The sequence below is a fragment of the Balaenoptera borealis genome (assembly GCF_965194805.1).
Source record: "Balaenoptera borealis genome assembly, chromosome: 9".
NCBI classification, from domain to species: Eukaryota; Metazoa; Chordata; class Mammalia; order Artiodactyla; family Balaenopteridae; genus Balaenoptera; species Balaenoptera borealis.
Window position 1 is genome coordinate 11727939 of NC_138873.1, and position 24689 is coordinate 11752627.

Genomic DNA, 24689 nt, shown 5'->3' on the forward strand with positions numbered 1-24689 from the left:
ATGTTTGGCTTCATTGGTTTATAGCAGCCTTTCTATAGGGCACACTTAGCCCTGCTGACCCGTCCTCCCCGGAGCCCACAGGGGTGGGCGGCCCCTTCTTGGGCCCTGGGGCCCTGCTGTGACCTTGACATAATACATAGGCTTGTGGCTTTTCTTTTTTTTTTTAATTTAGAGATAGCAAGACTTAATTCACTCAAGTTTATTCTAAGTGGATATTTTTACTTTTGTACTTCTTTAAGTATCCATATTTTATCAGCTTACACTTCATGCCTAAGTTTCCCCTGAAAATAGCAAATAAAATTGTGTACTTGTGGGGAAAAAAAAATGTTTAGGGTAATGGTTAAAAATGAAGATGCTAAAATCAGAGAGAACTGGATTGAGGTCCCAGCTGCCCCTACTGCAAGTTACTTCGTTAGGCCTGTTTCCACTTCTGTGTCAGGGGGCTTATCATAACCTACCTCATAGAGTGAGTCAGTGTATGATTTAATTGGACAATACTGGAAAAGTCCTTAACCTGGTGCCTGGATTATTGATTTAGGATTTAGAATTACTCTTATTATTTAGGTCAGTGAATACTCATAATTATTATTCTCAACAGGTTTTTTCAAAGTTTTAGTTTTTTTAGGACAACTAAATAGATTCACCGTATGAAGATGCAGAAAGCTTAAGCAATTATTCAAATGATTCAAATCTCCTCCTGTTTTCATCTTAATTGTCTGAAAAATTTAAATGAAATATTTGAGTCAAAACTAGCCAAAAATTTGCTTCAAGTGGGCCAAGTTTGCCTACCAGAGCAACCATAGTCACTGTTTAGTAACTTACACCAGGCCTATGCACAGCCACTCCTGGGATCACTAAGGTATGAACGAATATTCTCACTGACCTCATGGGTGCACCAAGTGGGATTAGGAAGAAAATAGGGTTTATTCCATCAATCCCACAAAAATATCTCCTTCATTCTTCATAGCCACATGTTAAATTTATGAAAATTCTTCCATCTGTGTTTTTTTAAGATCCTTTTCTTTTTTCTTCACCATCTTCTGAAAGATTGTTTAACTTAGATGTATTTACCCGCTGTTCTATGTCTTCTATAAAAAGCTTTTTTCAAAGAGGGAGAAAGGAAGTAAAGAAGCTAAGTAGAGAAAACTCTATTAAAATGTTTTGCTGTATCCAGCCATCAGCAGCTAGGTTATTTTTCAAATTTACATAAGGATTTATTATCATCTTGACTGCAATCATGTAGAAAACGAATGGGGTACAAAGTACATGAGGCTAATTTAATAAAACGAGCTTTCTTTGCTTGTGAAATCTTTGAAGAAAGGAATCATTAGACAGAGACTTGCCTTGTTTTCACCGAGGTCAGGAGGCATGTCAACTTGGAGATGTGCCTTTGGCGAGAAGTCCTTAATTAGAAATTCCTCAGGAGCTGCTCCCAGTAGGTGCTTCCTAAGACGAAAAGACAAAGTAACTTAGCAGGGAAGCCCTTACTAAGGGTAGGGTTACAACGTCCAGGTTCAGGTGAATGAATGAAACAATTTGCTGACAGCAGAAGAGCAAAGCTGTCATGATGGGGTGCTGGATTTTGAATGAAAGTCTCTCCATCATATTAGTAGTAAGTATCATTTTTGTTATTTAACTTTAAATATATACATTGACTATCTTGATTCTTAGGATAACTTGTATAGCGATATGAAATAACTTCAAGTATTGCTCTGGTTAAAGGACTGAAACTTGTTAGAAAACATTCAATAGATATATTTAATTTACCCTTGCAGAATCATGTAAGTCATGACTTTTAAAGTCAAGTAGTTTGCTTTTGCATCATGTATGAATGTTTCTCTAAATCGAATGAAGGCTTTGAATTAGACTATGAAATTGGAATTTTTCTAGAGTACTTTCTGAGTTGTTTTTAAAGATTTCCTCCTTCTTGACATCACTGACTTAAAACGTGATAGCAATGTTGATTAGGATGGTTTTGTACTTTTCATTAATTTCCTTAAAATATACCCACATGTGTTTAAAATCTTTTTTTATAAAGTTAACAATTTCTTACCATTACGATCACTGTTAAAAAAGCTAATCTATGAGAAATAAGTACTGTATATTGTGGTTGATATTGAGAAGCTCTTCATTTCACTTTAAAAGAAGAACCCCAAGAACCCCAAGTGATTTTGACTAGAAGAAAATGTTGAAGACAGTATTGATTGGTTCTTTTTTCATTCTACTCTAGCTCTCATGGCTGGGAGTAAATTTATATCTGTTTATTGACACATTCTGTTGGTATGAAGAGGAAGAGTCTTTCCTTTATACACGAGTTATTCTGGGTGTAAGTAGATTTGGGGACTACACATTAATTATCATTTCAGAAAAGAAAATGCATTCTGTTTTCCCCGGCTTCCTTGTTTTCATTGTATCTCTTTCTTGTGTGTTTATATATGGGCAGTCAACACTGGCTTGGGCTCGAGCATCTGCAGTGTGCCTGAATTTTAACTGCATGCTAATTCTATTACCAATCAGTCGAAACCTCCTTTCACTCATGAGAGGGACAAGTAGTGTGAGTACTAAATTATTTGAAATAATTTCAGTTGTTATGATCTAATATGTGTCATTGAAAATAAAGATATACTTCACTATGATATTCCCAATAATCCTGGTTAGATTGAGGTTTGTTTCTCTGTAGTGAGAACACAGTGACTAAAACTGAACGTCTGAAATTGGTACATCTGATTTGTCTTTTGCTTTTGCCATTGACTCCCTACATGACATTGGACTCATTGCTCAACCTTCCCCTGATGCGTTTGCTTCATCGGAAAAGAAGAGCTAATAAGATTGACCTGACTCATGAAGATGGAAGTATTATAACAGCTTGAATTATTACAATTTCTGATTAAAAGGAGCTAAATAAGTAGATGAGCCAAATGCACTAAAGAAGCATCTCTCTGAGTTTTCAGCCCAGGAAAACAGTCACTGTACATAGATTTTAGTATGTAAATTTTAGCCCCTACCAGACATATTGGGGCATTTCCTAATTATGTAGATTTCACCGTGTTGGGTACTTACCTGTGTTTCCTGCAAAACAGAATAATGCACTGTACAGAAAAATAAGACCTTCAATAACCCTTCTAGACTACATAATTTATTATATAATCATCTTCATAATTTTACGAATATTTAGTTGTAGGTGAATATAGAGCCTTTCTTTGTGTAGTAAGGAATAATTTATAGACTACTTAAACCATGTCACTGAGGATGATGGTTACCATCTTCATTTTCTAAATTAGCTGAGGCATGATTATTAGCAGGTTTATTCTAGAGTTTTGGCTTATAGCCAGGCAACTACTGACTCAGTCACTTTTATTGAGTTGAAATTTCAGCAAAGCCAGTAATAACCGTTTGATTTTGCTTGTTTAATTAATGGCCACTAATTTTTGTGTCATGTAGCCTCACCTTCAGTAATTTAGAGGCGGCCTGAGTCTTGCTTTCTTAACTCTTATGACACTGTTATTGCTATGATTTTCCCGGAATAAGACTTTTAATTTTTGTTATTCTAGTGCTTCAGAGGACCATGGAGGAGGCAATTAGACAAAAATCTCAAATTCCACAAACTGGTTGCCTATGGGATAGCCATGAATGCAAGTAAGTACTTGTTATTAATTGCCTGATTAATTTTATAATACCTCCCATTCACTTTATAGTTTTATTTCCTCCCTGCCAAAGACTCGCCCTTAGGTAAAAGAAATCTTTGCCTTCCATCTGACCGTCCAAACCTTATATAAATGGATTTTTAAATTTCTGATTTATACGCATGCAGTCTTCCCTACCAAGCCTTCAATTTGTCAAGGAAAAGTTTATGAAACTTCATTTTCATTTGTGAATAATTAAGCTTGTTGATAATACCATGGTAAAAACCCACTTGAAAAATGAACACTTTGTTAGTCACTATAATTCACATCAGAAATAAAATTGACCTATACTCAAAATCTCATTCAGTCGTAGGAAAATGACTATCAAATGGTATCATGGGCAATAAAAAGAAAAAAGAAAAGCAAGATCATGTGAACAAGGTTCTGAATAGTACTGAGCTAGTGGATATAAAAGGATCTTGAAAAGATATGAAGCTTTATAGGTATATAAAGTGTTATCACTATTTCTTGAATAGAAAACAAGAGAATTCAAGATAAAGGCACTAGAAATTAGCATCAAAGGTCAAGGTTAAAGTCTGGTGAGGAAGAAAGGAACAGGCAGTAACCAACTGGCTTGTGGTTTTGTTGGGCAACAAAGACATTGAAATAAAAGGCTAGCTGAACAATAAAGAGTTATGATTCAGGACTGTTTACCCCAAACGAATTTAACAATAAACTGTTTTTCTCATTTGTTTTTATCCTCTCATGCATAAAAAATAGCAGAGTAAAAAGAACACTCAAAACAAATGTGGGTTTAATTAAGCAACAAGACATGACAGACGGTGCCCCAGTGCCAATTAGCACAACTTTGGGTGTATGCTGAGATGTGTGGGGAGAGTTCCCTACCGACTGTCTTCAATGCCAGATTAAACCAACCCCGGAAACGTTTGCAAAAGGTTTTTGGAGTCTGTTAAGACTTAAGCGTAAAAATACATCATGTCTTAGAGAACACTAGCGAAGGGATGGAGGACAAAGAACAGGGCTAATTCATGTTTGTGTTCCAAGGCCTGCAGTAGCGCTGAGTATATGTAGGTGCCAATAATCTTTGATGAATGAGTGAATATGGGAAGGAATGAAGACTCAGGGAAGCAGATTTCAGATCAGAAATGGAAGTCTTTGCCAGACCTTGAAAGTTGTCTAAAATTAGAATGAGGGTCCCCTGAGAGTGCAGAGTTCCCTGTTGGGGGAGGTGTCCTAGTGGAATCCAAATTGCTCCTTGAAAAGCACTTCAGAGAAGGAATTCAAGGAATCTCTAGGCTTCCTTTAAAGTCTTAAGAATCTTTAATTCTGTATTAAAAGAGGAGATAAAACACAGTACAATGGCAGGAAGAATATGATCACTCTGCAATAGCTTTAAGGCAGAATTGGATTCTAAGAGAAAGTTACAAAGATATTACAGAGAGAAGGAACAAAAAACCCCACAGCATCAAAACAATCAGAAAAGAAATCAAAGAGTAAAGGAAAATATGTATTATGCAATAGGTTTCTCCTTAAACCTTTGGGTATGTATATTTCTTCATCTGGAATCATATATCAATAGTATACCTGCATCAGTGATGTGTACTGAATATCTCCCTCCCATGTGCAAGATACTCTGATAGGAGCTGTAACCTTCTGAAACTGGTACAGTCAGTAATGTTTTCAGAATGGAGTATAATTCATAGGGACAGCAGTTGACTAGAATCAGATAACCAAGTTATTTTATACCCCTGCTAGTGATGGGTTGTGTGATCTCGGATAAGTTCCTTATGTCCTCCTCTGTGGAATTAAAAGAACAATAATCCGGGCTTCCCTGGTGGCGCAGTGGTTGAGAATCTGCCTGCTAATGCAGGGGACACGGATTCGAGCCCTGGTCTGGGAAGATCGCACATGCCACGGAACAACTAAGCCCATGAGCCACAACTACTGAGCCTGCGCGTCTGGAGCCTGTGCTCCGCAACAAGAGAGGCCACGACAGTGAGAGACCCACGCACCGCGATGAAGAGTGGCCCCCGCTCGCCACAACTAGAGAAAGCCCTCGCACAGAAACGAAGACCCAACACAGCCAAAAATAAATAAATAAATAAATAAATTAAAAAAAAAAAAAAAAGAACAATAATCCAATCTATCCATCCTTATAAGATGCGCAGACCATTTGTCAGGAGTGGACCTCTAGGAAACCGACAGACTTCAAGGTCATTCACTGCTGCTCTTGCAAAGAGAATCAGATCCAAGTCTAACACGGCCAGCAGGTTCCGCTCATCAAGCCCCGCCCACTGGCTCTCCTCCTCACCTCTCACCGCACCCCTTTGCTTTTCCCTAGCTCCTGGTGGTCCCTGAGCAGTCTGTGCCTTTGCTCTTGCTATTCCCTTTGTCCAAAATGCTTGTCCTCTCCTTCATTGGGTAAGTTGTTGCTGTACCCAGGACCCGTTGCCTGGCCAGCTTTCCCCTGAGCCTCCAGGTCTGGGCTGTTGGCCCTCCTCACCTGCGGGTCCAGCCACACCTCCTGCCATATAGTACTATTTCTCAGACTCTGATCACCTTAAAATTTGCGACTGTGCCTTATGCCCCTTGGCTTTCCTGGTCCCGGTGCGTAATAGGTCCTGAACAAATTCGGTCAAACCTGAGGATGGGTAGAGAAGGCAGCTAGCAGGCAAAAGAGATCAAGAGAATTACTGGAAAAAGAGACAAGATGTGAGAGTTGCGGGAGTCGCCAGGGAACCGGGAGCAGTTTGGGGTGGACCAAAGACAGAGTGGGCAGTGAAGAGATTCAGAATGACGCCAGTCATCCAAGATCATCAGTTCGCCTTCTGCTATGACGAGACAGAGCAGGAAGCTCTTTCTCCTCGCCCTTTCCCTCACAGATCCCTGGAGAGAGTCAAGTATTCTCTCTGGCCCTCTTCTGCTTGAGTCCCCACTGTTTGCCGGGCTCCCAAACATCTCCCGGGGCTGTGCCAGCGGGGTCTGACTGCTTCTGAGAGCAGATCCTCCTCATCTCCCACCTCCATGGCAACCAGCAGTGCTGCGGTTGTTTCCATTCCAGGCAAAGGCAGGAGGGTGGGGAGATGGCTCTCTGCGTCTCCCAAACCCTGACAAAGCAATTATTACATTTCACAGTAACTACAAAACGCGGCTGGCAACTGTGCTTTTAGAAAAAAAAAAATGCTAAGCCCTGGTTTCATAGATACACCTTTGCTTTTCACATTTTGTCCTTCCGGTGTATTCACTTGGGAGCAGCTGAAAATGTCCCCGTGCTTATTTTATTAGCGTCGCCCATTATGCTGCTTTTCAAATAGCCGACTGGCTTAATAGAGGTGTGTAACCTTGGAAGAAGTGCATCCACATCGAGGTTTGCGTGCCAGCCTCTAATTTCTCATCCATTCCCCTATAAGTTGAACTGCAGGCTTTAATTGGTCAAATCATTAAAGGACGTAATTAGAGCCTTGTGAAAGTAGGCTGGGGAGGAGGAGGGAAGAGGCAGACAATGGTATCCATAATCAAGGGCATCGCCGAAAATGCGGTGACGGGAACCCTTCTTCCTTTGGCTTCCTGCCTTCCTGCATGCCTGCCTATGATAAGAGTTGCTGGAGCCTTCTTCAACTACTAATAAATCATTTTCAGAGCCCTATAACCTCACTGGTATAAAAATCATAGTTTCGCAGCTTCTCCGTTATTAATGCAGATCTTTCTGGGCTCTCTGGTCCACAGTAGACCTTGAAGACACTTCCAATTGAATAGTAGTACTTTGAGCCCGAGCTTCCTTCAAGGGGTCTGTGAATAGTGACCAAAGGCAGCTCTCTCTCTGGCAAATTCTGCAGCTTGCATCTGCCAGGTTCCGGGGTAGACAGTGACCCCAGTAGTAGCTCCTGATGAGTTGCTGATTAAACCTCAAGAAACACAACACAGACAGGTTGAGAGAAACAACCTCAGAATCGGGGTGCTAAGAAAAAGTGATTTGGAGGCCTCACCACAGAGAACAGTCCCAGAGGCCCAAACTCTTCAGGACTTGATCCCAAAGGAATGGCTACTAGTTCTGCTTGAGGCACGGGGAGCTCCAAGGAGGCTCTCTACCCCGTCCTGCCTAACATGATTTAATGTGATTTACAAACGAGTGGCACGCACAGGAAGCCAGAGAATACGTGTATTCTTGCAGAAATCAGACCACAAATTTGAAAGTTTGGGGCCCGATTCTGAAATGCAGAATCAAGAAACGCAGCCAGGATTTGTCCCAGCGTCCTTCTTTCTAAAAGCTGCTTAATTAGGAGGTGACTAACTCCAGAATGACTGTTATCACTGACAGGCAGGCAGAAAGGTAGCAAGAACTGACCACACTTGCAAGATTCTCCCTCAATTACACTCCCTTTGATCTCCTGAAAAAGAAAAAGAAGGAAAGAAAGAAGGGAAAGGAACTTTCTCAGGGCAACTGGCTCTAATTGTAGCCTTTATGGTTTTTTTGTTCACTCTTCAATAAAATCTCCTTATGTGAACTCAGAAGTTCACACACCAATTAAATGTGCATCTGTAGTGTGTCTAAGATTGTGGCTCTCTTTTAACTGTAAAAATACTTTGGTAAGAAAATAAAATTGTGGGAAGACCCAGTCACAGCATCTTTTCGTCTGGCATTAAGGTGGGATCCGGAAATGCGTACCTTGGGCTCTTCCAAGGGCTTTGGCAGAAAGTCCCCAGAGGCACCAGGAAGAAGGAACCTGTGTAGTTGGTGACACTGGATTTGCCGTAAGACTTAAGAAACCCCTTTGAGACAGTGTTGGTTTTGAAAACATATTAAAACATAAGTTTCCTGTTTGTATTGCTCTCATATTGGACTACAGCTCCCTTTTAGATGACGAATACTCCCAGTTAACTTCAGATAGAGACACAGGAGCCAGACAGCTGGAAGGGAGCCTAGACGTCAAGGTTTAGTCCAATCCACACATTTTACAGATGAGAAAACAGGGACTGAAAGAAGTTAAGTAACTGAGAAGTATCCTCTTCAGTATTGTTTCTCCTACTTGCTCATATCAAATCTAGTAACATGATATGATTTTGATGACTAAGAAAGAGGAAAATAAAACCATATCACTGTTTTATCACATACTTGAAGCAACCGTCACTGTAAATATAGCATGGCTATTCATATTAAAATAACTAAAATGTATAAAGGGAAGAATAGGAAATATAATGTCTGAAAAAGAACAAAATCAGTATCTCTCCTGGTATCTATCAAGTCCCAACAGTCCTGGATTTGGTAGCTGGGATACCTTTGGTTCCAAGCCAAGATCACAGTAAAATTAGGGTCTGATCTAAGAGGAAATAAAACATTTAGACAAACAAAATGGGCACAAGCAGTATCCTCTCTGAGAATTCCTGAGATAAGTAAAATAAGATATTCTACTTTTTATTTTCTACCTGTGAAAAGAAAACAAAATGGAGGTAGCTGGAGCAAAGGAACATTTAAGACATGAATTTTAAAGTACATAAAAAAACTGGAAAGAATGATTTTCAATATATTCCCTCAGGAGCTACCTCTTGCAAAGCATCTTGGGTTTTCTTATACTACTTCATTAGTTTCTTCAGCTCTGTTACGGGAAACCTGGCAAGAAGAATAAATAAAGAGTTCAATATCTTTGCTCATTCAATAAATGTACTTAAATTTAGTTTATCAGTGTCAAATTCTCATGTGGAAATCAACCTAACAGAAAATAGATTGTGATCAACAACTCATTACATGGGAGAAAGATGTTATAGAACGTAGACTATAAAAGACCTAGAATTTATCCTGTGTTCCGTTTCTGACCATCACATGTGGATTATGTAATGGTAAATACATCGCTTAATTTTTTGCTTGAAGCTCAGTATCTATTTCTGTAAAATGGGAACAGCTGCTCTCTGTCTGGTGTGCTTTAGTCCACAAAGGGAGAATTGAAGAAAGCTAGGAGCAGAGGAGTGACGGTAAAGGGATATAATGTAAAAGGAGTATTTACACCCACCTACAAAGAGGACTCCAAAGGTCATGGTCAGTCATCAGTCTTAGGAGCTATTTGACTCTAGATTAAAGACACCAAGTGAGCCATTCAAAGAGTCTAGCTAAGCCCTTAGGAGAAATTCATTTTCAGTAAACTGTAAGGGTATAACAATTATTGATTAGTGAAAAGCAGTATAACTTAAAGGTCAAAAGATGGGGCCCTGGAATCAAGCAAACAGGGTATTATCCTACCTTTGCCATTAATGGACTACAGGTCTCTTAACTTGTTATATACTGGTCTGTAAAGTGGGAATAAGATTAATACCTGAGGATTACATGAGATCATATGCCTTAAAGAATTTATAACAGTGTTTGCGGTATAGTAAGTATTCAATATATGTTAGCTATGAAAAATATTACCTGTTTTTTTTCAAGACTTTAAGATACCAGAAAACAGCAATTAAAAATACTGGACAACGTTTATGTTCAATTTAGCAAATAGTTCCTATTTTATATACAGCATATTGCAAGAGACTGCTGCCGGGTAAGCTTTTCTAGCTCTGTGGACGCTAAGACCAAACAAGGCAGCCCCTTCGTAGATGTGACCTCACATAGTAACAAATGGAACATAACGAGGAAAGACACTGCCCCTTGGGTGCTAACCTCACCAAACCCGTAGGGAGACAGTCAACAGCACAGACTCAGAAACACTATAATGTGCTTTGCCTTCTTAAGTGAGCTTCAACCAAAAGTATATTTGCATTGATTTCTAACTAAAAGGCTGTAGAAAAATGTGCTAAAACACGTATTAGCAGGGAAAACACTACTCCAACAATGTTGTACGCAGATTGACTCCCTGGACCTTTCTCCGTTTCTGTAATCTTATGGTCACTCTGCAAATCATTACTAAGGACAGCCCGGTGCTAAGCATGTGCCAGGTGTTGAGGTTTCAAGATGAATGAGTCTTGAGGGGTCAAAGTCCATCAAGAAACGCAGGTATAAATAAATACTCAGAACCATAATATCTGGGAAATGTCATCAAGGTATGACATCCGTGCTTGTGGAATCGAAGAATGCTTGAGAAGACAACTTTTGAATTGGGTCTTAAAGCGTGAGGACTACTTTGCAGGGCAGAAGAGGGAATGGCTCTGTTCAAAGAAACTCAGGTGGCAGAGAGAAGAGGCTAAATAGAAGATGTCATTTCTAAATGTATCTGATACTGGGACCAAATGCCACCGATATTCACAGAACTTTCTCCTGTTCCTTCTTCCCTCACTCCCCATACCTCAAGCCACAACTTACAGCCATGGAGGACCCCAGAATTCACCCACAACTGTAGAGATTTATAATAGTAGTAGCCTCTGCTGCTTTTCACTGTGGGTGCAGGAAAAAAAGAAAAACATATCAACTGGGAAATTATCTGTACTCTGGGTAATGAATTCTCATTTCACATTTGAATCTGATCCCAATGGCAAGTATCAACTGGCCACCCAGCAGGGCTTCCATTGGTAGGAAAAGACTCAGGATGTCTTTGTCTGGATGTTGTGACTGCTGGCTTCCCCACAGATTTCAGAAGACAGGGAAGAGTAGCATCGGGCACAGACTTCTTAGGCTGGATGATGCTGTGTTCTGAGCTTATTCTCTTCATTTGGAATTTAGACATCACCAATTCCCAGAATTAGAAAGCTGAATTTTCCTCTTAAGAATATACAGAGAGGCTTAGTTCCATAAATACTGGCTTATTTCAGTCTACTAGGAATAACACATGCAAGTATATGTGTGTATGTGTACATGTAGGTATATATATATACATGTACACTAAATTGTATAAAGTAAGAATAAAAAATATAAAAGTCTGAAAGAGAACAAAAACACTATCTCCTCTGGTATCTATAACGTATGTCGTATGCATATATATTAGTGTGCATGATGCACAGTATTCTAAAAAAATGCTTTCTTATTTCTTGGGAAAGAAGGTGTGTGTGTGTGTGTGTGTGCACGTGTGTATAGGATGGAATACATATATATATATATATATATATATATGAAATTAGCTTGTATATCATAATACCTATTCCAGGTCCAGAATGATTATATGTTTATAATTAAATTATGGTGAATTGAAATTTAATTTATGTGAATATAATTAAAATGAATGTTGTGAATCATACAATATCTTCAGAAGTATTTGATTCATTCCATTCAAGACACTGGGAAAGATGCACAGATTACTCTTCCTTAGATATTACAAAAACCAGAACAGAGAAACTTGACCAGATAGATAGGCACTGAGTTTCTGAGTAACTACCAAGGAAGAAATCCACATGGTGCATGTCCCATGTCATCCCCGGCCCGTAGCCATCCACATCTTGGCGCATTTGTGTAACCTGGAACACTACCACTGGAGCCAATCGCCGGAAGCAGAGGGACTTGCAGCTGCACTTTCCAAACTTGGCGACACCCCAGATGAGACCTACCTCAACCCCATCCGGACCTTCCACACAGTGAGTTCTCCTTGCATGCCACCTAGCTCCTCATCCCCCAGATTCTTCAGGAATACTGTATTTCAAAAGCTTTTAATGAAACAAAAAGCTAGAGAGGTTTTTATGCCAAATGCTAACATCAGTTTCACCTTTTAAAAAAAGTTATTTTCTTCTGCCATCAGTGTTGCTGAGAAGTTATGAACAAGAAGAAAAACCAATGCCACTTAATTAGTTTATAGCAAAAAATAGTAAATACACCTAAACAAGAAATGCAATAACCTGTTAAAACCCCAACATTTAAATTTTTTCAAGTAGCTCATGATTAGATATTTTTTTGCCTATGTTAGAATCATAAAGAATGTGAAGTGCCATCTAAATTCAGGCAGGAGGAATTGGATGTCTTCATTTTCAGTTTGCAAATTGTTTTCTGGATCCCTTCTCCTGTGTCATTTTTGGCACACAGGTGACTAGCTAGTTTGGCAAATCTGATGCTGGGCAAAGCAGCTAATTCCAGAATAAGACCCGCATGGCCAGTGACGTCATTAATGCTAATTAGCTGTGTGCCCATGTGGGAAACAAAAAGAATACCCAAAGTGTAGCCACAGAAATCCACCTGTAAAGATTAAGACATTTCTCTCCTTTAATCCACCCTCTACCTCTCTCTTCCTGATTGATTTAAACTTTTGCTATGTACTACCTACTATATTGGAATATGTATCCAGCATGTTAACGAAGCTCAAAAATCTGTATTGCCCAAGAAGAGCCCCAAGACAATACTCTCCAGGATGGAAATTTCTCCACTACCATCTGGGCCATCCCTTTAAGTGACCCTTTTGCCCACGCAGCCTTATTTGAAGAAGCAAAATTCAAAGTCTCTTTTTGGGGAAATTCTTCCATGTCATTCCTCTAATTAGCTTAAGATGATTTTGAAAAGCAGGCCACTGATCAAGTAGAGCTACATTTTCTTAGCTGACAACAATTAGAAGCTACAGATGCCCTAAGCTTGTGGGAATGCAATGCCTTTGGTGCACTCATTTGAGCTGCAGGATTTGTCTGGGCATCTACTGGGGTTAACTCTTTTCCCCATAAGGCTCCGGAAAATTTATTGCAATACACACCCGAGAATAAATCTCAACATTTTGAAGAGACTATGTAATAAATAGCACTTATTATAAATATTTTTAAAGCAATTTAACAAGATGATTAAGCTACTCCCTATATGGCTATTTCGTAATTTTAGAAGCAATATACTATCTAAGTACTAATTAAGTTCAGGAAACCCTCTAATTTGGGATATTTAGAGAAAGATGGGTATCAGTAACACAATGTGTACATTACAGAGTATTTCTAAAGAGACACAGTGGAATTGTTTAAGAGAATCATTGCAACTGAAACCAGTCTATAAATATGTTGTGACAAGCGAGAAGTGAGGATTTGCTTTAATAAGCAAAGATGAATGATTTGTAATTAGCACGTCATATGATGTAAACGGATCTCTAAATGCCTGGGTACACTTGAAAAAAGTCTTTAAAATGTTTTACACATACCCCTTTCAATTTTATTTCCACTCTTTGCTCTATGAAGAAAAAATAAACAACAGAGAAGTCCCTGTCCAAATTACCTTAAGATCTCAAAGCAGCCCAAATTAATGAGATTTTACTGACAAAAGATATAGTGTGAGTTCGCTGAGCTCATTGTTGTCTCAAAGATAGTAACACAATGTGTGAATACTAATGACTTGGCCAGAATATGGGAAACTCACAATAAAAACAAAATGCTCTGCGATTCACATTCTAAAAAGCTATTTAACCATCCTCTACACTCACAGGGCAGAATTCTGGCCTTTTGGCAGGGTCTATCTGATAAGGATAGCTGTATCTTTATTGATCACCTGGGATTTACAAAGCCTTATTCCAAGCCTCCTGAGGTAACATGAAAGAAATGCAAGTCATGGTCCTTCCAATTAAAAAGCGAGAGCAAGGAATAACTGCCAGGGGAACAGAGTGTGCAGCTGCTTTATTAGGAATGCCCCTGAGGGACCTCTCCAAAAAAGTGTTTATTAATGTTAAGATGCAATTAAGCATGGACATTCTCATTTTTATTTTAAAAATTAAAAACTTGAAACTCGGCTTTATTTTGCAGTATTGTATCTTAAAATGCATTTTCATATATTGTCCTTATTTCAATTCAACATAATAACCTTGACATGACAATTGATTTATAGAGGTGGGAAAAAAAATGTAGTTAACGGAATGGCATTGGGCAAAATTTGAGCAGAGTCAATTTCCACCCTCAGGTGGAGTAGAGGAAAGGGCAAGGAAGTTTCCTCTAGAAGTGTATGCGGATGCTTTTCAAGGCTAATATGCTTCTGATTAGAACATTTTGAATTGCTGCCTGCTTGGACTCTCAAATATTGATCCTAAAATGGAAAAACAGGACTGAGACCCTAATGTCATGGTGCTTGTTTCTTTTAGAACACAATCACTGAGTTGCTAACGACAGTCGCGGGTATTACTGGCCTGTTGATCTCTCTGGCTTTGATCTTGATCATGACCTCTTCCACCGAGTTCATCCGACAGGCGTCCTATGAGTTGTTCTGGTACACACACCATGTTTTTATCATCTTCTTTATCGGTCTGGCTATCCACGGGGCAGGGTGAGTTCTTATGGTGCTCAACGTGTAAGATTTTATCTCTGTGAACCTCAAAATAGTCTTAGAAAGTCTTCTGGATGGAAAAACATGACATGCAGGACTAATGGACACATAGAATGTATGAAAAAGCACATTCACTGTGTCAAACACCTTTTTTAATAATACTGAAAATAAGCAACATAGGTGGTGAAGGATTATACTTTTCCTAGCTAACTCTGTTGGAGAGTCTTGACATGTATATAAGAATTTTAATGTATGCTGAGTAACAATAGATCTCTGTTTCATTCAGAACCTATTTCCACAATCCAATTTATATGGGATTCGTTGGGATATCTATTTTTGACACCCAGAGTTTACTTCTGCTTGGCCAAAATCATCCCAGTGTTGGGGAGGGGACAGTGTGTGAGATGGCCAGTCTGACCTAGGCTCTGCCACTAGTCTTCAGAGTGACCATGTGCAAGGCTTTCAATTCCCTGAACCTCAGTTTCCCCATCTGACCTCTAGGAATCCTTTTTCCTCAAACATCCAATAAAATGCTGTGCTGGCATTCAACACCGCCTAATACTCTTAATTCCTTCATCAGGAAGCTAGAGCAGCAGCACCTGAAGTATAGCACCTTCAAAGATAATGTTTTCAATTCTTTAAATATTACCAAAATGGATCTAGACCAATTAACCAATTGATGTCTGTAAACTAGGTTGTCCCATATTAATTATTTCATAAATTGATGCCCTTTTTTCTCATGTTAAATTTTCAAAGTACATTTATGTATATGCATGATCAATTTGACCTTGAAAACAGTCCTGCCCAATAGAGACGGTGCTGTTATCCCCATTTCATAAGGAAGAAACAGATGTTCCAAGGGTTAAGTGATTCGCTCAAGATCCCAGGACAAATAAATGGCAGAGTCAGACCCAAGACACTGGTCTTCAGACAAACAAACCTTTACTCGTAACAAGCCCTGAAGATTGGGTCTCTACTTTCGTGAATAAACCATTCCTCGACACTTGCAAGACCGTGCCTGGTGATATTGCAAAGCCCTGTATGGCTTGCCAGAAGTTCTTCATCTGCTGCCCACACTCACAGGATCCCACGTCCTGCACCTTGTTCTGCCACCACGGCAGCTGCTGAGTGCAGGGGTGCCGAGTCTCAGAGGTGGGCTCTGTTTCCCACACTAGATGTGCCCCTCATCTCAGCCCTCCACTTCTTGAAGGGGGTCCGAGCGGCTGCCACTGCCCCTGCCCAGTTAAGAGCTCCCTCATCATCTGTCAGCTTGTCTGACACACAGACATTGTAGGAGGAAGAATTGCCCCGGGGCTGTATTTTACCCTAAAGAACTGGCCATCCCTCTGCTAATCTTTAGAAACCTAGTCGGTCAGTGTTCATATTGACGCTGCTGCCTGGCTAAGGGCTTTCTAGCCTCTTTTAACTTTAAAATACCTGCAATTGACTCTTCTGAATGTGCCATCCCTCACCCTGATTTTCTGTATTTGGAGGGTGGGGTGGATGGTATGTAGTCCCCAAGCCTTCCACCCCAAAGACTGTCAGGCCTTCCTTTCTCTGTGGGTTCTTCTGCCGGTGCCAGGGTGTTAACCCCTGTAGTTCATTTGAGAGGCTCTTCATAATCCACATGTGTCTAGAAGAACTCTTCACAAAAATTACGCATGCATCGCCCTGATCCTTCCTCCCCGGCATTCACACCCTGGTCCATTGTAGAAGCACAAGAGGATTTCAATGGGCAGTGTTTCATCGGAGATATTTTTTAATATCCAAATAACATTTCATAAGATGAAATTTTTTTAGTCATTTTAACTTAGTTGGAAGGCTTATTTTGGGATAAGGGCCTCGTTTAATCTTCTCAGCGTGAAGTATTCTACAGCTACTGTTTACAGCAAAAAGTAATTTGCAAATTCTGTACAAAAATGCCAAGTAGGATTATTGGAATGTGTTAAAGCCCACTAATCTTCTTATTTTGGGATGGCATAGATGAAGACATAAAAAGTTTTAAAATTTTTAAAAAGATACCTACTGCACTTGAGAAGTGTTCTGAGGTTCCTTTAGGTAAAATAAGAAATGTTGTCTAAGGGCTGAGAACGAAGGTGTTAAAATTTACAGATCCTTTTTTCTCTGGCTCCTATTTTTTATTCACCCTTCCTCTGTCTGGGCGTCATTTGCTCATGGGAGATTCACAGATAGTTTTGCTCATCTAACTCAGTGGGATGTTATCAAGTTTGGATGACTTCCATAAAACAGACTGGGACAAAGGCCAGGATGGCAGTTCTCCAGGCCGTTTCCAAGGGCATTGCCGTGCCCTCCTCCCAGGCCCTACAATGCAAAAGGAGACGTGTTAGTCCACAGGCTACCCAGGACCTGAGCTGTGTCATGCTAAATTTTCTCTGTGAGGGTCGTGTTCGTCAAAAGTTAATCCATGTATTTTACTCACAAACTGCTAGGATTTGAGCAACACCTGGATTTCATGACCTCAGCATCACATGCTTCACAGCCTGTGCACCAGTGGGTAAAGGGAGGAATTTGTACCTAAGCAAATTGTCCAGGGTCAGTGGGTACTGCATCTGTGGCAAATATAATATAGCAGGATCAGGACTTCCCTGGCAGTCCAGTGGTTAAGACTCCATGCTTCCACTATAGGGGGCATGGGTTCGATCCCTGGTCACGGAACTAAGATCCCACATGCTGCATGGCACGGCCAAAAAATGAAAACAAATTAATAATAATATAGCAGGATCACAGGACTCTTGATCCAGTGCTCCATTCACGAAGGCCAGCTTCCTTTTTCACTCTCCAATTCAACAATATCATCTTGAAGGCACATTTCACACTGACCTATTTTTTTTTTTTTTTTTTCCTGGTGAATGACTCATTTATTTCAAGTATTGGAAACACAACATTGCAGCATGACAGAATAATTTTTTTTTACTATTTTTGACATTTGTTTTAATAGAGTATGATGTATACATATCATACACATATGTATATACATATACTTATGTATGTATATATACACACACAAATATATATATGTATATAAAATTTTGTGTGTGACCCCAGTAAGTTCCTTGATGTTCAGATAATATACTTTTTTTTTTTTTTCACACACACACACACACTGTATTTTATTTTTACAAGAGATAAATAGACTGACACCAAGCATTGTACATGGATGACCACAACAAAAGCAACAATGATTGCCATTACCAAACATGAAACACACTCATACTATGTCATAATATTGACATTCAGCACACTGACCTATTTTCACCCTGTCAAATACTAAGCCTGCTATCGGTTACTGGGGGGGAAAATACCATTATTCAGGGCACTTCTTTTGACTTCTTCACTTGATAACTTCTAGGTGCTCAGAAACAAACCAGGAAGGGCAGAAGTTCAATAAATTTGCAAAAGACCCAAATAGTACAAAGTTAGCCAATTAGCCCAAATCAGCAATCAGGACAAGACGCAACCTAATTAAATTCAACAGTCTACAAAAGGATGTGTTCCAACAATTTTCCTTCATTATGAATTCTCTAATACAGACACTTTCAATTTAACACAAGATACCACCGAGGGGCACTTCTTTTCTGGTATCTTCAGAGTTACTCAAAGCTTCTTAAATTCCTATTTTTAAAGATGCTCAGGGAAATACACCCCAGCCCAGATTTCAAGACAGTGGAAATGTTATTGCAGAGTCCGTCGTAGACTATGTATCTGTGGCATCACAAGACTGCACAAAATCAATTTCAAATTTGGCGGTTTTGTTTTGTTTTGTTTTTAATGGCAAGTCGGATTGTTCGAGGGCAAACCGCTGAGAGTCTTCTGCTACACAACGTCACCTTCTGCAGAGACCACCTCGCTGAGTGGCAGACAGCTGCCCGGTGCCCCGTGCCTCAATTTTCTGGCAAGGAACCTTCGGTAAGAATGAGCCCAGGAGCTTTTAAAAATAGCTGTCGCCACAGTTAAAATAGCTAGAGCTTTTATATGCTTGAAAAAAGAACAGCCCGTGTCACCATGAGACAAAGCCAACTCTTTATTAAGTGTGCTAATGGAGAACTCGAGTTAGGGATCATTTTACGAGAGGTTGCCTGCCAAAAGCACTTTGTTCATTTTGAAATGTGTTCTTGCACTTGCATTTAAATATGGATGGCTGAGAGGGTGGGAATTCAGAGCCCCGCAAGCACAGTCCTGTCTCCAGAGGAGTCAGAAAGCTGTTTGGCTCACCTCCCTCTGCACTCAGCTCCCTACCCCCTGAGCAACTGCCCTCTCCATTCTGAGAATTAATAGCATCCCTTCCCAAATGAACATTAGGCGACGACCAAATGAGAATCATGCCCTCTTTATAAGCTTGCCTTCTTTCTTTCCACAACTTTCGAGATGGAAAAAATTGAGTTTACGTGCATTTACTTCCTGTTCTAATTAAACTTTTACTACTGAAATAATGAGAATATTAGCCCCAAATAGACTTAATTAGAGTAGATGATAACGTCCACAAGATCTCAAAAGTAAGATTTCCAGGGTATGCTGTAAGCATGACACTTGGTGGTGTAGATAAATAGAAATAGTAATTCTCTTTGGTACCCTCACAGGTCTTATAGAACAATGCAAACCTTGGGGCAGCTGGGTAATGCATGAAGGAAAGGAAATGAAGCCAGCAGATTAAAACAAGGGGGAAACAAGTACCAAAAAATATGTATCATTAAACAATGGGAAGATAGTTTTCAGTATATAAATGGTGAGGATTCGGGAAATTCTGTCATCAGCATATGAAGAATATAATGATTGACTTTTTCGAAAATCCTTAACTCTATTAAATTAAGCGCTGGATTTTAAGAGTGGAAACAGCTAGGAAGAATGTTTAAAACCGAGAGAAGTAGAATAGATGTGTCCATTAGACTGTGGTTCTTTTAATGGCCGGTATAGATTGTCTCTGCCTTAAACCCAACCATCGGGAGCCACTACCCAGCCTGCATATTAATGAGGAACATGAATGCCTCTCTAAAATGTTCAGCTACAGTGTCTCCATAAAAAAATCAATACTCTCCCACACCTCATGAATACAGACTAGAGCCTGCTCCCAGCCGTGTATGCTGACATTCACTATCATGAAAAGGGGGGAACGTACCCACCTCTCTGTTCACTCTCCCCTGCTATACTTCCTTGCACACCCAAACTCATGTTGTCACTCTTTCCCATTATTTTTAATGGATCCTGATTCAAAGTGTGTGTGGGCTCTGCAATTACCGCTTGGCTGAGCTGTACGGTGTTCTCTCTGATGTCTTAGAGACACTGAATCCAAAAGGCATCCCAAGGACAAGTGCCCTCGCTTCACTGCACCACACCTACCCCGTCTTTGCAGGAATCCATCTCTTCCTCTTTGCCTCTCTTAACTCGGTGCATTTTCGTGGTGCTTTTCTCAATAGAGTATTTATCAGTTCACCTTTAGGGGTGTACGACTCCCATGGTAGAGCTAAGGATGCTTTGTACATCACCTCATGTAAACTGAACTGATCGAAGGAAACAGTTATACTTTGCAATCCCCTTTTCCCCCACTTGACTCACTCCCCCTTTCTACCCAAACTCACAGACACATGCAAGACTCCAGACTCAATAGAATTCCTCATGCAATCCATCTCAAAAGATGCCTGGTCTTCCTTAGCCAAAGAAGCACCTTATTTCATTTAACTGCAACATTAACAAATAATAATAGTAATAAGACTGGCACTTTTTAAATTACTAGGGAACGATGTCAATGGTATAGGAAAAAGCTTTAACTGAGGTAGAGTCAATTCAGCAAACTTTTGCCAAGTGGTTATTATATTCTTGGCATCGCAGTAGACGCAGGATTCAGGGATGTGGTTTCTGCTCCTGGAAATCTTATTGTCTAGAAAAAGAGGCCATTCATAAGCACATACATAAAATAAAATCAAAGCCAGCATGTTCTTATTTCTGGTAGGAATGAAAAACCAGGAGTGAAAGTGGAGGAAACAAGTTTCATTACTGCAGCTTTTAAATCAACATGGTTTTATTTCTATCATAAAATACTCACTGTACCATGACTTTTTGAGTATTTTTAGAGAAGAAAAAATAAAGCTAAAAATCCACAGGTCTTTTAACATTAAAGAAACTTAGATACTAAATAGACCTGGCCCTTTATTTAATAGATGGAGAAATCGAGGTCCAAGGAGTTTTTATTTCTTACCTATGGTCACAAAGGGCATTCCTAGCAAAATCACATCAAGGAGCCAGAGCTCCTAACAACTCTGTGGCCATGAACTTTCACCTCTCTACTCTTCGACATTCATTCTGAATCTCTGGCCTTCTTCCACTCCTCATTTTGTCAGCTCTCTGCTGCTATCTACAACTCTATGCCCCCGACATTGTGTTTATCTCTGTGAGTAGAACTAAAACATTTAAGAGCTTGGAGGGAGCCCAAATAATAATTTCCTTCAATTCTCCCATTTTATAAAACAGAAAATTAGAACATAAAAAAACCCAAGATTTTCCTAAAGGCATAGGGTGAGGGATGGTTACCCCAAGACCAGAAGCCAGGTCTTCTGGGACCCAGTCCAAGTTCTACCTTGCCCCTCCCGCTCTGGGCCGTGTCTCCTTGCTCTTGCCTATCCTGGTCATCACTGCTGGGATATATATCTTTTTTTTTTTTTTTTTGAATATATATCTTTGAGTATTCATCTCTGGCCATCCTCTCCCTCCATCCCTACATTCCAGGGGCCCCAGGAGTATCACAGTGTAACTAAACTGGGCTTTCTCCTCCTGGAGCAATTTATATACTAGATAGAGATAGAGCCAAGGATTAATAGCTTACATTCTCCTTCCTGACTAACCGTACAAAGAAAAATAATCCATTCCATTTTATCAACATGGAAAAAGCAGAGACCATGACTGACTTGACACCAACAAAATGAAGTGTATGATGTCGCAAACTTTCTAAAATGGGTGTGGAAGATTACTTGTAAAAATACATAGAAACTATGGGAGTGGTTTTGCAAATCTGTCTCTAAGCTCATATAGAAAGAATTGCATCCTTGTTATCATTTCTGTAAATATCCAAGCCAACTCTCCAAATATTTCTTGGTTCATTCGAGCATAAGAGACCTAAGGATTCACTGCTTTGGTCCAACCCCATCCTTCATGTCTACCCCTTCCTGCCTTATCCCTTCCTCTGATCATCCTCACCTCACCCACAGCATTGGTGGACAGAAGGTTTTATTCTCTCTGCTATTCTGAACACGTTGCTGAACCCCACTGAGGCAGAAAAGAATAAGTGGGTCAAATTGCTTTGTGTTGCCTACATAAATCGAGCCTTTATCAGGCAAACAAGAGGCTCCCAGGGAAAAAGCACAGAAGGTTGATGTAGGTGAGAAAAAGACCTAGAAATAAACAAAAGAGGTTTAGAAGAAACAGGAAAGATAACAAAAGCAAAAATGATGCTGAAGGGCTTGTGACCTGTCAACAGAAAAGACGGAGAAGGATAATAGATAGGGGAGTAATGAACAAGGAAGGTGATGAGTCAGTCGGTGAGGTTTCAGTGAATATCTGAGTTCAAGAGAAGGGGACACCCTTTCTGTTCCTGAGTTAGGATTCTAAGAGTGAGGTCGGTGGATCTAGAATTCCAAGGAGGGAATTCGGGGAAGTTAGGAGGAGGCTTGGGTTCTAGTCCTCGCTCTCTGTGACCTCCTTCGGTGTCCCTAGGCAACTCATACTCATTCCCAGAACGTTATGTTATTTCTTCTTTAAAAGAAGACCTAGACTAGATTTCCAAGAACCCTTATCATCCTAAAATTCAATGAATTCATGAATCTCTAATAGTTTGTAAAATACGTACCCTTCCTAATGTCAGCATTGGACAGAAGGAAGCATGATTACATGGGAAGAGCACAGGCTGGGTGGTCAAGGCCAGTTCATGTCTTCACTGTGCACCTTGTTTATCACCTTTGTGACCCTGGACAATTTGTTTCATCTTGCTGAGCCTTAGTTTCCTTTTCTGCCAAATAAAGAGAATATCATATGCCTCAGAAGGTTGTTTGATATCAAACCTAGTATAAATCTTCAAAATTTTTAAGTTCCCATTCCTTCCCTTTTAGGGGAAGCACACACCTATGCTGTTACCCAACCCATGGTACGAGAGTAGCCTGCTGGTAAACTGATCCTCAGTAAGGCAGATTATACTCATAAAAGGTTAACACAGAATGGAAAAGTTCCCTGTCAGAATTCTCCAGACAAGTGTTGAGGCTTTTGCTCTGATTCTGTAAACCTAGATTTAAAGTGTTGAGGAACTGGGGACTTCCCTGGTGTTCCAGTGGTTAAGACTTCGCTTTCCAATGCAGGGGGTGTGGGTTAGATCCCTGGTCGGGGAGCTGTGATCCCACATGCCTTGTGGCCAAAACAAACACCAAAACATAAAACAGAAGCAATATTGTAACAAATTCAATAAAAAAAGACCAAAAAAAATGAAGTGCTGAGAAACTAAGTTTGTTTTATTCCATATAACATTGGCTGCACGCACGTGTGTGAGTGTGTGTCAGGGTGGGTGTGTGAGTTGCTCTAGCCAGATCCCCCAAGTTGTGATGCATCGTTGGCCCCAAAAATTACTATTCGAAACATTTTTTATTGAATTTTCATGTCCTATTAACTCAGTAATGTGATTTGTAAGCCTTTGACTTTGGCTGAGTTTGGGAGCATTTATGACCCTATCATATATAAGATAAACATCAATCTGCTCTCTATTTCTTTGCAAACGCAATTATTTCTAATTACATAAAAGCATCATTGATCAAATAAGCATAAAAACCAATACAGAAGAGTTTAGTCTCTTAAATAAGCTTGTAGACTTCAAGGAATACTTGAATGTTATAGTATTTAATACAAGGAGATATCTTGGTTGTTGATAACTGGCCCAAACTTAAAGGAAAATGTCTGAACTCCATCGTGTTACATATTGATTGGTTCAAATTGAAGATATTTGGATTCTATTTTCATTTCCTTTTCCTCTCTCTCTGCTGCTCTCTGCAGGCTTGGAAATGGGTTTTAGGCCCTGTGGTCTTGTATGCGTGTGAAAGAATAATTAGGTTCTGGCGATTTCAACAAGAAGTTGTCATTACCAAGGTACGCATGTAGGTTTACGTCTGAATAAAAACCTGAGTGTCGATGAAAATTTTTTATTAGCCCAAGTTTTTAATTTGCCATTTTTATTGCAGAACCATCTGTAATTTAGAGGCTCATCTTCTGTTCTAATAATTTCTTGTATCCTGTGCATCTTTTAGTGAGGCTAATTTTACTGAAGACAGGGGTCAGGGCTCTGACTGGTACACAGAATTCTGATAAAGGTTATGGTACAGCCCTGGAATCATCTGTATTTCTCTTTATTTCAGTGTCTCTCTAGGAGGAAAACGCAGGAGGGCTTAGTATGCTTTACATGGATCATAGTGACTTAGAGTATAATCACTTCCTCCACAGCATAAAAATACGAATGTTGCAAAAAAAAAAAAAAAATACGAATGTTGCAAACGCACAAATAACGTACATATATTTTCAAATACACACACTCTCACTTGGAACCACTAAACGGAAGATGCGGGAACAGTCACCCTCAGGTTCAAAGGGAGAAAGGGCACTGGGGGGTTCAAAATGGAGAGGGAGTGCCCTGCCCGAGGGAATGAAGGCATGGTGGTAATATTTTCCAATCTTGCCATCCCTCCTCACAGCTCTCCAACTTTTACCTCATGCTGGAGGAAGACCTCAGCAGATAGATCAAGAATACATGCCTAGGAGGACTTCCCTGACTGTCCAGTGGTTAAGACTCCGTGCTTCTACGGCGGGGGTTCAGACCCTGGTTGGGGAGCCGAGATCCGGCATGCTGCGCAGAGCGGCCAAAAAATTTTTTTAAAAAAGAATAA

The 24689-nt window shown here is 39.9% G+C and overlaps 1 protein-coding gene across 1 annotated transcript in view; it reads left to right on the forward strand.

The window, feature by feature from the left end:
* The first annotated feature begins 828 nt into the window (after window positions 1–828).
* The window catches only part of NOX3 (NADPH oxidase 3), a 67632-nt gene continuing 43771 nt past the window's right edge, over window positions 829–24689 (forward strand). The window contains 8 exon segments of the mRNA XM_082404693.1: window positions 829–1540; window positions 1544–1612; window positions 2231–2554; window positions 3552–3636; window positions 11983–12128; window positions 14582–14763; window positions 18561–18690; window positions 23806–23898. Of these exon segments, the coding sequence (XP_082260819.1) occupies window positions 1523–1540; window positions 1544–1612; window positions 2231–2554; window positions 3552–3636; window positions 11983–12128; window positions 14582–14763; window positions 18561–18690; window positions 23806–23898 (1047 nt within the window). The 5' untranslated portion in view covers window positions 829–1522.